This window comes from Sander lucioperca, chromosome 4 (assembly GCF_008315115.2).
Source record: "Sander lucioperca isolate FBNREF2018 chromosome 4, SLUC_FBN_1.2, whole genome shotgun sequence".
NCBI classification, from domain to species: Eukaryota; Metazoa; Chordata; class Actinopteri; order Perciformes; family Percidae; genus Sander; species Sander lucioperca.
Window position 1 is genome coordinate 30831505 of NC_050176.1, and position 14107 is coordinate 30845611.

A 14107-nucleotide genomic window follows, 5' to 3' on the forward strand; every position below is an offset into this window, starting at 1 on the left:
AAATATAAAATCATAAATCATAGTGTAGGATGTTATAAAATATATAAAAAGTCATAAAAATAGTATAGTATGTTGTAAAAATATAAAAATTCATAGTAGGTTGTAAAAATATCAAAATTCATAGTATAGAATGTTCCTCTGTCCTGCTCCTGTGTATGTTGTCATCCAGGGCAAGCTGAAGCCCAACAATAAAGATGTGCTCATCTCCTTCCTCCCTTTGGCCCACATGTTTGAGAGGGTGGTGGAGGTACAGTACGCCATGCTTGACCTGCATGTGTTTTGTTTTGTGTTCTCCACAGGTACACTGCATGCTGAACCTCCATGACATTCATGTATCCTATCTCCCCCTTGCTCACATGTTTGAGAGGGTTGTGCAGGTATGTGCTGGACATGTTAACCTTCAGATGTATTGCACAATGAAATTATAAGTGGCGTTTAAATAGTCATAGGACTACTGTCAGAATTATTATGAATTATTAAATGATACACTTAGAAATTCATCTTTTTTGTAAATGATCAAAATGATGATGAAATGATCATGATTTCCTTCAAACTTAACTTCTTGAGCTTTGGGGCTGAAACTCGTGTACTGTATTGGCACAGGTACCAAAAGATTTCAAATGATACCCAGCTCCCTGCAGCTTTAAAGAAAATGAGAAACTGTGTTTGGTGTTATGCAGTGGCACCAAAAATGCCACGCATGTGTTGGTCAACTTAATGTCCTCCTTAGCTGTTTTGATGAATTTGTGATCCATAAATGTTCACGCATCCTTGACCTTTTTAAAGGTGCTGTAGGTAGGATTGTGAGGATCCAGGACTTAGCCAAAAATGTGAACATCAACAACTTCTCAGTCTCTCCCCCCTTTCTGCTAAAGCCCAAAACGGTCTCCTAAGCCCTTCCCCCCACAATGAATGAATGTGTGTGCATGAGCAGTGATTAACACGCAGTTAGACACCAACAGTTAGTTTCAGCAAATATGACAGAAAGTTAGTTTTATAAGTCTTACCTACTGCACCTTTAAGATAACTTAGTAGCATGACCAGTAACACCTTCTGAATTTGGAAAATACAGTGGGTTTAAATAACACACCTTGGATATGGAGTGAAATGTCCACAACAACACTTCCCCTCCCTGTTGTTAAATTGTGAACGATTTAACTTGCAACACATATAAATAAACAGCTCTCTCTTCATCAGTGTGTCATCCTCATCCACGGGGCTCGAATCGGCTATTTCCAAGGCGACATTCGACTTTTGATGGACGATTTGAAAATGCTGCAGCCTACAGTGTTCCCTGTGGTTCCACGTCTACTCAACCGCATGTTTGATAAGGTCAGAGTTTATCTAATGTTACTCATGTTAAAGTCTACCAAAGTCAGTTAAGAAAAGAGCCAGCTGACTCATGATTTTCTTTTATTTATTTATGCAATGTTTAGGCCTTTTTCAGGCTTCTTCAATGTTTACCAGGGCTTTATGTGTAGAGCTTGCATGTTCTTCCAGACTTTCTTTGACATATTATTATTATTTTTTTTTATGACTTTTTCATCATACTACACTGACTTTTTTCAACATACTATACTATGACTATTTTATCACTTTTTTTCGACATACTATACTATGACTATTTTTTACATACTATACTATCACTTTTTTTTGACATACTATATGTTTTTAAATACTATACTATGACATTTTCATTACTTTTTTTGACAAACTATACTATGAATTGTTTCAATATAGTATACTATACTATAATTTTTTTCAACATTCTATACTATAACTTTTTTTTTCATGACTATTTCGACCAACTATATTATGACACTTTATGACTTTTTTCTACATACCGTACTATGACTATTTTTGACATACTATACTATGACTTTTATCTTTTTTTTTCTATTATTCAGTGGCATGGTAAACTAGCACCAGCAAGTAGGCCCAATAGACTCTGACCCTTGGATCGATTCCCTCTGGGCAGGGCCTTTTTGTGTGGGGTTTGCATTTTCTTCCAGACTTTCTTTGACCATACTATTCTATGACTTTTTTATGACTTTTTTCGACATACTATATGACTTTCTTCAATATATACTATGACTTTTTTTTTTTTATCACTTTTTCCACATACTTTGTCACTTTTTTTGACATGCTATACTATTATTTTTTTCAACATACTATACTATGACTTTTGGACATACAGTCCTATGACTTATTTAATAGTTTTTTTCAACATACTAGGCAATGACATTTTTATCACTTTTTTCGACATACTAAACTGACTTTTTTTCCCGACATACTATCCTATGACTTTTTATCCCTTTTTTTCGACATTCTAACCCATTACTTTTTTCGTCACAATATACTATGGGCCCTATCTTGCACCCAGCGCAATTGACTTTGTACACTGACGCATCATCATTCCTATTTTGCACCCGACACAGCGGACTTTTCCCTCCACAGACTCATGTCGGTAAATTAGGGAATGAACTTGCGCACCCGCGGGGCGGTTAAGCAAAAAGAGGAGGTGTGTTCCGGCGCAAACGTTCCCTAGTGCTATTTTGCAGTTTCAGAAAACAATTCCGCCACAGACCAGGAAAAACCTAGTCTAAAGTCAGTGGTGCGTTATTCAGATGCTATTTTAAGGGTGCATGCTTGGCCGTAATGTAGAGTGTGCACACCGCCCATACACTGTGCTTCTCTCATCTCACGGACCCAGCAGTTCCCATTTTTGCAAACAAATAACACATACATACATAACATACATAAATACAAGGAAAAATATGACCTTGTTTTACACAACATTTCCATGACTCATGGATGACTTTTTTTCGACATGCTATACTATGACTTTTTCAACATACTATACTATGACTTTTTGTCACTTTTTTGACATAATATACTATGACTTTCAGCATACTATACTATGACTTTTTTTCTACATATTATACTATGACTTTTTATCACTCCATAAGGACGTGGAGTGTGGACTTGTAGCTGTAGAGATGCCAGTTCACCTGCTGGGCACTGCCAAGGTGCCCTTGAGCAAGGCACCAAACTCTCTGTACCGCTCAGGGCGCCTGTCCAGCAGTGCAGATCACTCACTCTATCTCTCCATTTGTGCATGTGTGTGTACTATCACTTTTTGTCACTTTTTTTTGACATGCTATACTATTACTTTTTTAACAGTTTTTTCAACATACTATGACTTTTGGTCATACTACACTATGACTTTTTTAATAGCTTTTTTTTAATCACTTTTTTTCCAAATACTAAACTGACTTTTTTTCGACATACTATACTATGACTTTTTTGACATGCTATGTAGAGGTCGACCGATAGTGGATTTTACTGATAGCTAGGTTGGGCCGTATTTGCCGATAACCGATTAATCGACCGATAGTATTTATAACTTATACAGTTGACAAAATACATACATTGTTTAAAAAAAAAAGTCCAGACGCTTTTGCCAATAATCAAAATAATAATGTCATATTTATTGATATTACACCCACAGCAATGCTACACAAGCATGTGTGTTGTCTAAAACAGTTCTCCTACATATTTGGAGTCATCCAGTGCAAAAATAAACATAATGAGCATTATAATTCATATAAAAAGGACAAACTATTTACATTTCTTCAAAAAATGCCCAAATGTATGCCAAATCTCAAAACAGTGACGCCATTCTTCTCTGTAGAACGGTTTAGAACGGTAACAGACGATCTCTGACCTGGAGGGATCTATCTTTCCCACTTTATTCTCTTTGTTCTCGCTTGGATGCCCATATAAGGCGTAATGTGTGACGGATCTGCCTTCCCATTGGTTGAAAACATAAACAAAGGCATCATGGGAGATTCCCTTGTCGGTAGCACCTACTGTCTATGGGTAGCACGGAGTTAGCGGCAGAAATGACAGAAAACGTGATGAATTATGGACATCAAGTGGATAAATCTCGGATGTAACCGTTTGGATTTAATGCTCAACAACCCCGAAAAAAGGCACAAGTTCCAGGCTGGATAGAAAATCACCTGTGAAGGCTAGAAAGACACCCCCGTGACGGCTAACTCGTTGGCTTTTAGCTGCAGCAATCAGTAAGTGTCTACGTTTAACTGTTATTAAATTATCTAAATATGAATCAGAGGTGCCGTTTAGGATCGTGGACGATCCTTTAGGGTTCTGATTCTGACATTTGGGTCGGATTTTTGTCAGTGTTTTAACCGCTTGAGGTAAGTTAGCCTACTACTAATGTTTAACGTCATCTCAGCCTCGAAAGCAAACAAACTGTTGTGCTGTTCTTTCTCTACTAATGCAGCATCTATTCAACAAATTAATAACTTTATAATGATATGACAAAATGTACTGTATTACATACCTTTTTGCTGTCGATGCTTTAAACGAGCATCTGATGTCAGCCTTCTCCGCACAGCATGTGCTCTCCGTGCAGCGCGCAGTAACACGTGTCGAAAATAAACAACACGAGGCATCAGTGATCGCCTCTAGAGGCCGCTATTGTAATGCATGATGCCAGCAGACCCTTCTTAGCTCTCGCGTACTGTGTAATGAATGACATCGGCAAAACCGATGAATCGGTCGACCTCTAATACTATGCTATGACTTTTTGTCATACTACACTATGACTTTTAATAGCTTTTTTCAACATACTATCCTATGACTTTTTTGTCACTTTTTCGACATACTATATACTATGACATTTGGTCACACTATACTATGACTTTTTAATCACTTTTTTCCCCACATACTAAAAAGTATTTTTATCTCTTTTTTTCACATTCTAAACTGATTTTTTTTCAACATTTTCAAGTATGACTTTTTTCGACATACTATACAATACAATAGCTCAGGCCGCAGGGAGTTGGGTTGGGAACCGGAGCATCGCTGGTTCAAGTCTCCATAAGGACGTGGAGTGTGGACTTGTAGCTGTAAAGATGCCAGTTCACCTGCTGGGCACTGCCAAGGTGCCCTTGAGCAAGGCACTGAACCGCTCAGGGCGGACTTTTGGTCATACTATGACTTTTTTAATAGCGTTTTTCAACATACTATCCTATGACTTTTTTATCACTTTTTTCGACGTACTATACTATGACTTTTTTTATCACTTTTTTCCGACATGCTATAATATGACTTTTTTAATATACTATACTATGACTTTATCATTTTTTTTCCACATACTGAACTGACTTTTTTACGACGTACTATCCTATGACTTTTTTATCACTTTTTTCGACATTCTAAATTATTACTTTTTTTCGACACGCTGTACTATGACTGTTGGTCATACAATCCTATGACTTATTTAATAGTTTTTTTCCAACATACTGTCCAATGACTTTATCACTTTTTTCCACATACTAAACTGACTTTTTTTCGACATACAGTTACTATACTATGACTTTTTCGACATACTATACTATGACTTTTTTTATCACTTTTTTTCCGACATGCTATATTATGACTTTTTGAATATACTATATGACTTTTTTTTCCACATACTAAACTGACTTTTTTACGACATGCTATACTATGACTTTTTATCCCTTTTTTCCACATACTAAACTATGACTTTTTCGACATACTATATGACTTTTTTCGATTTACTATATTATGACTTTCTCTTTTTTCAACACAATATACTATGACTATTTTTCGGCATTCTAAACTATGACTTTTTTTTCGTCATACTATGCTATACATTTTTTATGACTTTTTCCGACATGCTATATGCCCTTTTTCAATATATTATACTGACTTTTTTATCACTTCTTTCGATATACTAAACTACTGTATGACATTTTCATCACTTTTTTCGACATAGTATACTGTCTTTTTCATCACTTTTTTCGTTATACTAGCCTATGACTATTATGACTTTTTTTTTATCACTTAATTTGACATACATATGACTATGACTTTCCTTTAAAAAAAAAAAAAAAACTTAAAATATTCTACTGTTGTGTAATACTTTATTGGTATTATTCAACATTTTAATGAAATTCTTACTAATTGAAACTATTTACACTTTTTCAACTATTCTCACTACTTCACCTTCTTCTTACCCAATTATGCCAGCAATCCAGTCTAGCTTTAGCAATTTAGCTTCTCAGCATTCACAAGCACTTTCTGCAGGAAATATTCTAGTTTACTAATTCTCCAATTTCTCTGGTCTGCTGCCTTGTTTAATGTTTGATATAACTTTTGATTTAAAATTAAGCTCAATTCTTCACAGGTTTTTGGTCAAGCCAACACGCCTCTGAAGAAATGGCTGCTCGATTTTGCTTTCAGGAGGAAGGAGGCAGAGCTTAAATGTGGTGTGGTCAGAAAGGACAGCATGTGGGACAAACTCATCTTCAAAAAAGTGCAGGTAAACATTGCATCTTTTGTTTTTGTTTACTTTTTCCACTTACTTTAAAAAACAAAAGCCTACTTACATATCACGCATACTTTGCTTTGAATGAGGCTCGGTCCTCTGTTAGCAGGTACTTCTACCGAATGATAAATACCTATTTCTACACATTTTGTATTTCTTGATATTGTTTAAGTTCCTTACAATAATCTTATTATTTGAATCACCAGTGGGTTTAATGATGTGTATAATAATGTATGTTATGTATAATAAACAATGGTCTTCCTGTTTGTTTCACACTTTGCAGGCAAGCCTGGGTGGTCGTGTCAGACTCATCATTACAGGAGCAGCACCGGTGTCTCCAACAATCCTCACTTTCCTACGAGCTGCACTGGGCTGTCAGGTGAGCCACATCCACTCGCCCATCTCATTGATTGTTTGGCCAGTCTTTATCAATAACTGTGTTCGTTTTGTTTTCGTGAATGCCACTAAAAACATGCTCTACGCTCCAGTTTTATGAAGGCTACGGCCAGACTGAATGTACAGCTGGGTGCTCCATGACAATGCCCGGGGACTGGACAGCAGGTAACGACTCTTGTCCATTCTCATGTATTACAGCCCATGAGTGACATTTGGTTTTTTAAATTTGAACCATGAAACTGAACTGTGACTATTTTGTGTCTTCAGGTCACGTTGGGCCTCCTCTGCCCTGCAACGCTGTTAAGTTAGTGGATGTGGTAGAAATGAACTACCTGGCAGCCAATGGAGAGGGAGAGGTGAGAAGTGTTTTTTTAGTAACAATCAAATACATTCAGTGGGTGGGAAAATGTATGCACTTGCTTTGTATTTAACTAACAGTACTTTGTAGAGATACTTATACTTAAAGGTTAATTCTGGAATTGTTTTAACTTTTTATTATAAATCAAGACCAAAACCAACAGTGAATTAATCTCATCAACCGTCAGTCTGTATATACACAGCCCAATAAAACCCATGCCAAGAACTAAAAGCACATGAAGCCATACTGTTGCATTTGTGGTGACATACAGTATTTCTTCATCACAATTAACATGGCCAGTGTAGCTTATTCTAAAACAGCTCCATGTTAACATTTGCTATCTCTGAACAGAAGCTTGATATCAGGCATAGTTTATGAAAAGAACCAAAAGAAATGAGAAAAACTGTATGATAAATCTTTTATTACAGTGTAGTTTGGGTCAGAAAACACACTTGACTGCAGAGGAAAATAAAGAAAGCAAAGTAAATCATGATGAACACAATGAACAAGTTAATTTTCCAGCAAGTTAAAGAGTCTAAATGCTAAAGTCGGCATGCTAACATACTCACAATGACAACAAGCTGATGTCTAGCAGGTGTAATGTTTACCATGTTCACTATCCTAGTTTGCATCATATATTTTGCTAATTAGCACTACACACAAAGGACAGCTGAGGCTGATGGAAATGGCATTAGTTTCTGACCAAATATCTGCAGTATTGGACAAATATAAACCTTTGACCTGCTGGTGGTGTTGGAAGAAAAGTCAGAGGATAACCAAAGTCTGATTCGTTCTCTTGGCTATCATGAATGTCTGTAGAAAATGTCATGGAAATCCATGCAATAGCTGTAGAGAGAGTTCAGTCTGGACTAAATTGGTGGAGCAACTGACTAACCTACATTGCCATCCCTAAAGCTGCCCCCCTACAATGGATAAAAATGGTATTGTCTGCATATGTGCCAGTTTCTAGAAATGGGATTTTTGTCAATGTTATCGTCTCTCCCTCTAGGTGTGTGTCAAAGGACCAAATGTATTCAAGGGATACCTGAAAGATCCTGAGAAAACTGCAGAGGCAATCGACCAGGATGGATGGCTGCACACAGGAGACATTGGGAAATGGCTTCCTGTAAGTGGGGCAGGCTATTCATCGTTGATTGTTGTGGATAGATAGGGATGTCCCGATCAGCTTTTTTGGACCCCGATCCCGATCAGATGTATTGAATATCTGCCGATACAGAGTCCCGATCCGATACTTGTATTTGCCTAAATAATAAAATTGCACACCGTTTTTTTGTTTACAAAAATAACTAAGTAAACTAAGTAACTAAAAGATGTCTTCAGCTTAATACACTTAACTTAGTTCATTTTTGTCTGCTGACCCCCGATCAGTAAAAATAAATAAAATAAAAAAGCCCATATCGACTCTGGTCGGGGCATCCCTATGGATAGATGTATCAAGTGGAGTGGCATAGCATCAGTTGCAACCTTAATTTCAAGTTGTGTTTTTGTTCTGGTTTGTTGCAGAACGGCACTCTGAAGATCACTGACAGGAAGAAGCACATTTTCAAACTGGCACAAGGGGAATACATCGCCCCCGAGAAAATAGAATGCGTGTATAGTCTCAGTGATCCAGTGGCACAGATATTTGTTCATGGCGACAGCTTACAGGTTAGTAATTAATGTGAAACTGGTTCTTATCATAGTGAACAGTACAGTTTCTAGTTTGGTACAGTTGTGAGGCACTGATCTTCATGTTATCCGTGTTGTATTTTCCAGGCATGTTTGGTGGGGATAGTGGTACCTGATCCAGACTTTTTACCTATTTGGATCAAGAAAAAAGGGATTGAAGGCTCCTACTCTGAACTGTGCAAGAACAAGGTGAGAGTTATTACTATAACAGACTCAAATACACCGCCACACTTGTTGCTATGCATGCTAACATTTTTTTTCTGACTGTTTAGGATGTGAAGAATGCCATTCTAGAGGACCTTCTGAGGTTGGGCAAAGAAGCAGGACTAAAGTCTTTTGAGCAGGTGATTGTTTGACTTAATCAAAATAACCTTCAAGTTCTAAATCTAGCATTCTGCTGCATTTGGTCAGGCAGCAAATCTAATTTAAATGCAAAATGTTTGATTCAACATGTTCAAATTAGAGCTGAAATGATGAGCTGATTAATTGATTTCATTGACTGACAGAACAGATCGGCAACTATTTTGATAATTGATTAAGGCCATATTTACATATCATATCAGTTGTAAGAATGTGCTGCTTTTAGTATAATTTCATGGTAAACTGAATATTTTGGGGCTTTTATTTTACTTGTTCATTCTTTTTTTGCTCTTTTTCTCTGTAGGTGAGAGAGATTGCGTTACATCCTGAGCTGTTTTCTGTCCACAACGGCCTGCTGACACCCACCCTGAAGGCCAAGAGAGCTGAGCTCCGGAGTTACTTCAGAGAGCAAATTGATGAACTCTATGCCACAATTAAGATATAAACTTGGAATTGGGGAGTACTGTAGTGAAGGTGACAGTCCTATAGAGCACACAACCAGAATAAAATTGTCAATTGAGGGGGCGGGGGGTGGGTTTGCTCGATTTGTCTGCCAGTGCCAATTTGAGAATCTCAGTTTGAGGTATGTATTGTCCTGCTTCATCTAGTAATTGTACAAATACATGTTTCCCACTATCACTGGCTAATTAGTTCAGAATATGTCATAATGATGTTAAAAAACACAAAGGCGAAATGTGACCTGCTCATGCCTGAAACTGCCATTAAGTCTGACTACTTCCAGGTCAGAAAGGGGAAAACATTTCTTGCCGTTTTAATTCTTGGGAGACAGAAATGGATCCCATGAATATGATTTCAAAGTGACTAATATTGACTATTTATATATATATATATATTACACCAGACTATTTAATGTTTTGTTCCATCTATTAAAGTTGGTTTTTAATGTAATCTTTAAACCTGTAAATAGTGTATCTGCTCTAAAGTCTATTTGTATGCAGAGTATTGTACCTGATACTCTGTAGTTGTAGTTCCCTGCATTCCCATGTTTCTCAATGCTGAAGGACTGATAAACCTGTGTTAGTCCACAATTTAATTCATGGCCTTTTGGGAATCCTGTTGCTTAATGGACGTTTTGTGCCTTTTTTGGTCGTTTTTGTTTTCTTTTAACAAGGCATGGTTTATTTGTTTCAGATTTCAGTGCCACAGGTTGCAGGATAAAGCTTCACACTCAATTGTATTATGCATTTCAGTTTTCACGGTAAATATTTTGAACACTGGTATCACGGTTTCTATTAAAAGAAGCAAGTTTTTCCAAATTAATTCCATGAAGCATTTCACATTAACTTTTCTTATGTAAAAACGGAGCAACATTTCAGTTGCGACTAAATATTTTGTTGTGAATTCAGATGTTTTAACTAGATTATGATCTTCTCAGCACGTCGAGGCCTCCTTGACTGTTCAAGCCATATTGTTTTTTTGTTTTTCTTGAATGACTTATGATATGAAAAGGGCAAAGGTGCAGTTTTGTGCTCAAGTTATAAGTACAGTATCTTTATTTCTCAACTGATCCAAATAAATACTTTCTTCCAAAACTGGTGTTAAGTTTCAGTCTTTTATACTGGAAAATGTTTTTATGGATCCATGATTTCTTAATGTTTTGGTAGCTGGAAATCTATTTTTGTTAGAGTGCATAAAGTGCATTAGTGCATGCATTGGTGACACTTTAAGTCTCGGTTTATCATTTATAAGCACTATTTAAACATTTAATAACTGGTTTATAACACACTGATGTAGTTTTAAGCAGTTAAGGATATTTTAAGTGTTTTTTATGAACAATTATGAAGACTACCTATTATTTTACTATATTGTCATTCATGATCTGTTTATACACCAGCCACCACTTATGGGTGTACATTGTACTACATCATAGTGTTAAAACCTATTTATTACATGCTATACTGCTTGTAGATGCTAATAGGATGACAAAGTTTTGACTTTGATGCTGTCCAGCCAGTGCAAAATAACATAAAACTCACCCTCTACTGGGAGTCGAAATCTGCCATACATTTGAGCAGAAGCTGATCAGAGATATCTCCGCTGTTTTGTTCAAAGTCGTCCAGGCTTTCTAAATAGTCCTGATCATCCTGTCCGTCTCCCCAAGCGTCAGTTGATTCCTCCTCTGGACACACTGCCCTCTGTGGGGCCTGGTTTGGTGCCTGGCTGGGTACAATGTTGCCAGCGTCGTCCATTAAGTAAGCTTGGTCTTCCTCATCCTGTAAAGTGAACGGAATACATTATCATACACCGTGTCTTTGAGCTTTAATAGAAGACAACAGGATTTCTGGCATATTTAGTTTAGCCCGTCAGGATGCTAGTTCAAGTAAAGCAAACCAACCAACCAGAGTCATGATGTAGCTGACGCAGATCTCCTGCGGCAGTGGGTAACCTGTTAGACATTAGAAATGTTTATCTCAGACTGGTCGTGCTACCACCATTGTGCACTTTATCACCCCACAGACAGATCATGTGCCCTTGAGTTGTTTGTGTAAAAAAAAAAGTCACAATGGCAGCTTTCAGGGTCATAACTTACTTGGGGACCTGAAGTTCCTGCATTCAGGGTCATGACACTTCTGGTACCACTCTTCCTCTTTGAGGTCCACAACAATCCTACAGAGGAGGATGAGACCAAATCAGAAGGGAAGTGGAGCATGTCTAAAGACAACAAAAAAAACATGAATACGTACGTACATGATGTTGTTGCTTTTATGGAACCTTTCCACGTTTTCACACCAGCGGTATTTTGCAATGTCGTAGACGAGCAGCTGTTCAGCAGCAAAGTAGTTCCACCGTCTGATGCCTGTTGAAGTAAACACTGCTTCATTGATTTATTGAGAAAATAATCAGCAGCCCTAAGGTCCCGAACAAGATATGTAAATGTTTTGAAAGTGACATCTTTTGCAAAAGCATATATTTTATAAGCCCAAACACTTACTTCCATGTACGCCATCCTTTTTAACCACAGTTAATACAAAGTTGTCCACTTCTTTATGAGGGGACGACAGGCAGCCAGAAATTAAGTCTGCAAGTGACGGATGGGGAAAATGAACATTACATAAACTTAAGGTATTTATGTTGAACAATATTGATAAGCTTACTAATTATATAAAACATTATGCGAGTATGTCTGTTGTCAGTTCAGTGTTACCTGGATTTGTGGCTGATCCCTGCTGGCAATCAGACCTCAAGGTTTTGGATTCGTTTGTTTCTGGGGAGTCTGACGTAAGAATTCTCTGACCTGTGAAACTAATAAAACACATAAATGAGCTCTAATGCTGTGGCTTGATGAAGGTAATATTTTCAGCACACAGAAAACGTTTTTTTTTTTTTAAAAAAGGTGTTCAATGTACCTCACATTACAGACTAAGGAAGCCAAGAACACACTCTGCTCGGCAGACATTCCCTTCTTAGGTTTGTCAATAAACTTGTTGTCGTCTGCCAACGTGAATGCAGCGTTCTTTCCCACTTTTGATGACTTGTAAAGGCGGAAATTTCTGTTTTTGGTGTAAACACCTGTTTTTGCAAATGACAACCATAATTATCTATTCATACGTACATACTGGCAATGTTTACAAAGAATCTGTGTAAAAGGGGTGATGAATGTAATGTAGGGTTTCTCTTACCAAGATCAACAAAGAGACACACTTGGCCATCCTTGTTTTTCACCTGGAGGAACCTGAGGTCTCTCTCTTCCTGCTTGCGCCTCTTGGCCTGTGGACTTTCAGCCATCTCATCAGCCTTTGCTGGCGTCTCCTCAGAAACAGCATGCGTTCCGCTGTCAATACATCAATACGAGAAATTAAAACACATTGATGATAGCAAAGACATTTAAATATTTATTTTCATAAGTCTGAAAAACTAACCGTGTTTCACTGTTTTCTGCCACTGAATTTATCCCAACAGCCAGGCCACCGTTGGGTGTGCTCAGGACTGGGTGAAGAATTGCATGGACAAATCTGCCTAAACAAAACAGAATATATTAACTCAGAGGTTCTCAATCTTATTTCTGCCAAGGACCCTTACAAGATAGAGAATATACCAGGGACCCCCTCATGTATGTCCCTTGGAATAATTCGACGTAGCCTATTTTTTACACTTATATAGTCCTTGTTATGTGAAAGAACACACTGGGGGAAATGTATCAGAAAGAAAATAAACATGTAGCAGATTTTAAGAGTTATAGATTTGTTGGATTACACAATTAATCCATGAGCTATTGTAGATTTAACAATGTAAATATTATTTGTTTAACTAAGGAACCCTTTTGTAAAAAAATATATTTCTGTTTTGTTATCATGATAATTTAAATGAATGAATCTAAAAACTTTTCACGGACCCCCTGGTAGAGTGACACAGACCCCTGGGGATCCCCGGACCCTACTTTGAGAATTATTGTATTACTGTATTGTTGCCTCCATGCAACTCTGAACATACCCATATGTATGTTATCTTTGAAAGCTGCATTCTGGAGATTGAAGATGAGATGTCGACTGAACTTCTCTTCTGTGCTGGAGTCAAGATTGAGGACATTTTTTGCGGAGCATTCAATCCCATAAACTTCCATTAGCTTGTCACAAACATACTGTCAACACACAAAACACAGACAGGTGAATATACTGTGTATCATACAGCTTTATGGTAAGAAAATAACAAGATAACTACTACAAATAATCTATCCAGATGTTTCTCCCAATGTAACCAATTCCAGTCTCCAGAAGTAACTTTAACTACTACCCCCCTCATTAACCCTTGTGTTGTCTTCCCTTCGACCATGCAACGTTTTGTTTTTTGGGGTCAAAATTTAAAATAACATCTTTCAACGTTTTGGTCGTCTTTTTCGACACTTTTGTTGCTTTTCTTGATGTTTTTGTCACTTTTCCGATGTTCTTGTTACTTTCCCCAAT

General features: G+C 37.3%; 2 protein-coding genes across 5 annotated transcripts in view; one reads left to right on the top strand and one right to left on the bottom strand.

Moving 5' to 3' along the window:
• Positions 1–10738, top strand: part of acsl1a (acyl-CoA synthetase long chain family member 1a) — a 25700-nt gene extending 14962 nt beyond the window's left edge. For 2 of the 3 annotated variants that reach the window (XM_031276956.2, XM_031276955.2), the window contains exons 11-21: positions 300–377; positions 1198–1332; positions 6242–6376; positions 6666–6761; positions 6871–6943; positions 7046–7134; positions 8146–8262; positions 8661–8804; positions 8913–9014; positions 9098–9169; positions 9490–10738. In XM_031276956.2, the coding sequence (XP_031132816.1) occupies positions 300–377; positions 1198–1332; positions 6242–6376; positions 6666–6761; positions 6871–6943; positions 7046–7134; positions 8146–8262; positions 8661–8804; positions 8913–9014; positions 9098–9169; positions 9490–9630 (1182 nt within the window). In that variant the 3' untranslated portion in view covers positions 9631–10738. Of the gene's footprint in view, positions 1–169; positions 248–299; positions 378–1197; positions 1333–6241; positions 6377–6665; positions 6762–6870; positions 6944–7045; positions 7135–8145; positions 8263–8660; positions 8805–8912; positions 9015–9097; positions 9170–9489 lie in introns of all 3 variants that reach the window. The other variant, XM_031276958.2, reaches the window with a different exon arrangement.
• The window catches only part of primpol (primase and polymerase (DNA-directed)), a 7315-nt gene continuing 1638 nt past the window's right edge, over positions 8431–14107 (bottom strand). The window contains exons 4-14 of one of the 2 annotated variants that reach the window (XM_036000044.1): positions 13638–13785; positions 13067–13163; positions 12827–12978; positions 12554–12716; positions 12352–12449; positions 12139–12225; positions 11895–12018; positions 11737–11813; positions 11546–11592; positions 11183–11419; positions 8431–8955 (exon numbers count right to left, since the gene is read on the bottom strand). In XM_036000044.1, the coding sequence (XP_035855937.1) occupies positions 11186–11419; positions 11546–11592; positions 11737–11813; positions 11895–12018; positions 12139–12225; positions 12352–12449; positions 12554–12716; positions 12827–12978; positions 13067–13163; positions 13638–13785 (1227 nt within the window). In that variant the 3' untranslated portion in view covers positions 8431–8955; positions 11183–11185. The remainder of the gene's footprint in view (positions 8956–11182; positions 11420–11545; positions 11593–11736; positions 11814–11894; positions 12019–12138; positions 12226–12351; positions 12450–12553; positions 12717–12826; positions 12979–13066; positions 13164–13637; positions 13786–14107) is intronic. The other variant, XM_031276961.2, reaches the window with a different exon arrangement.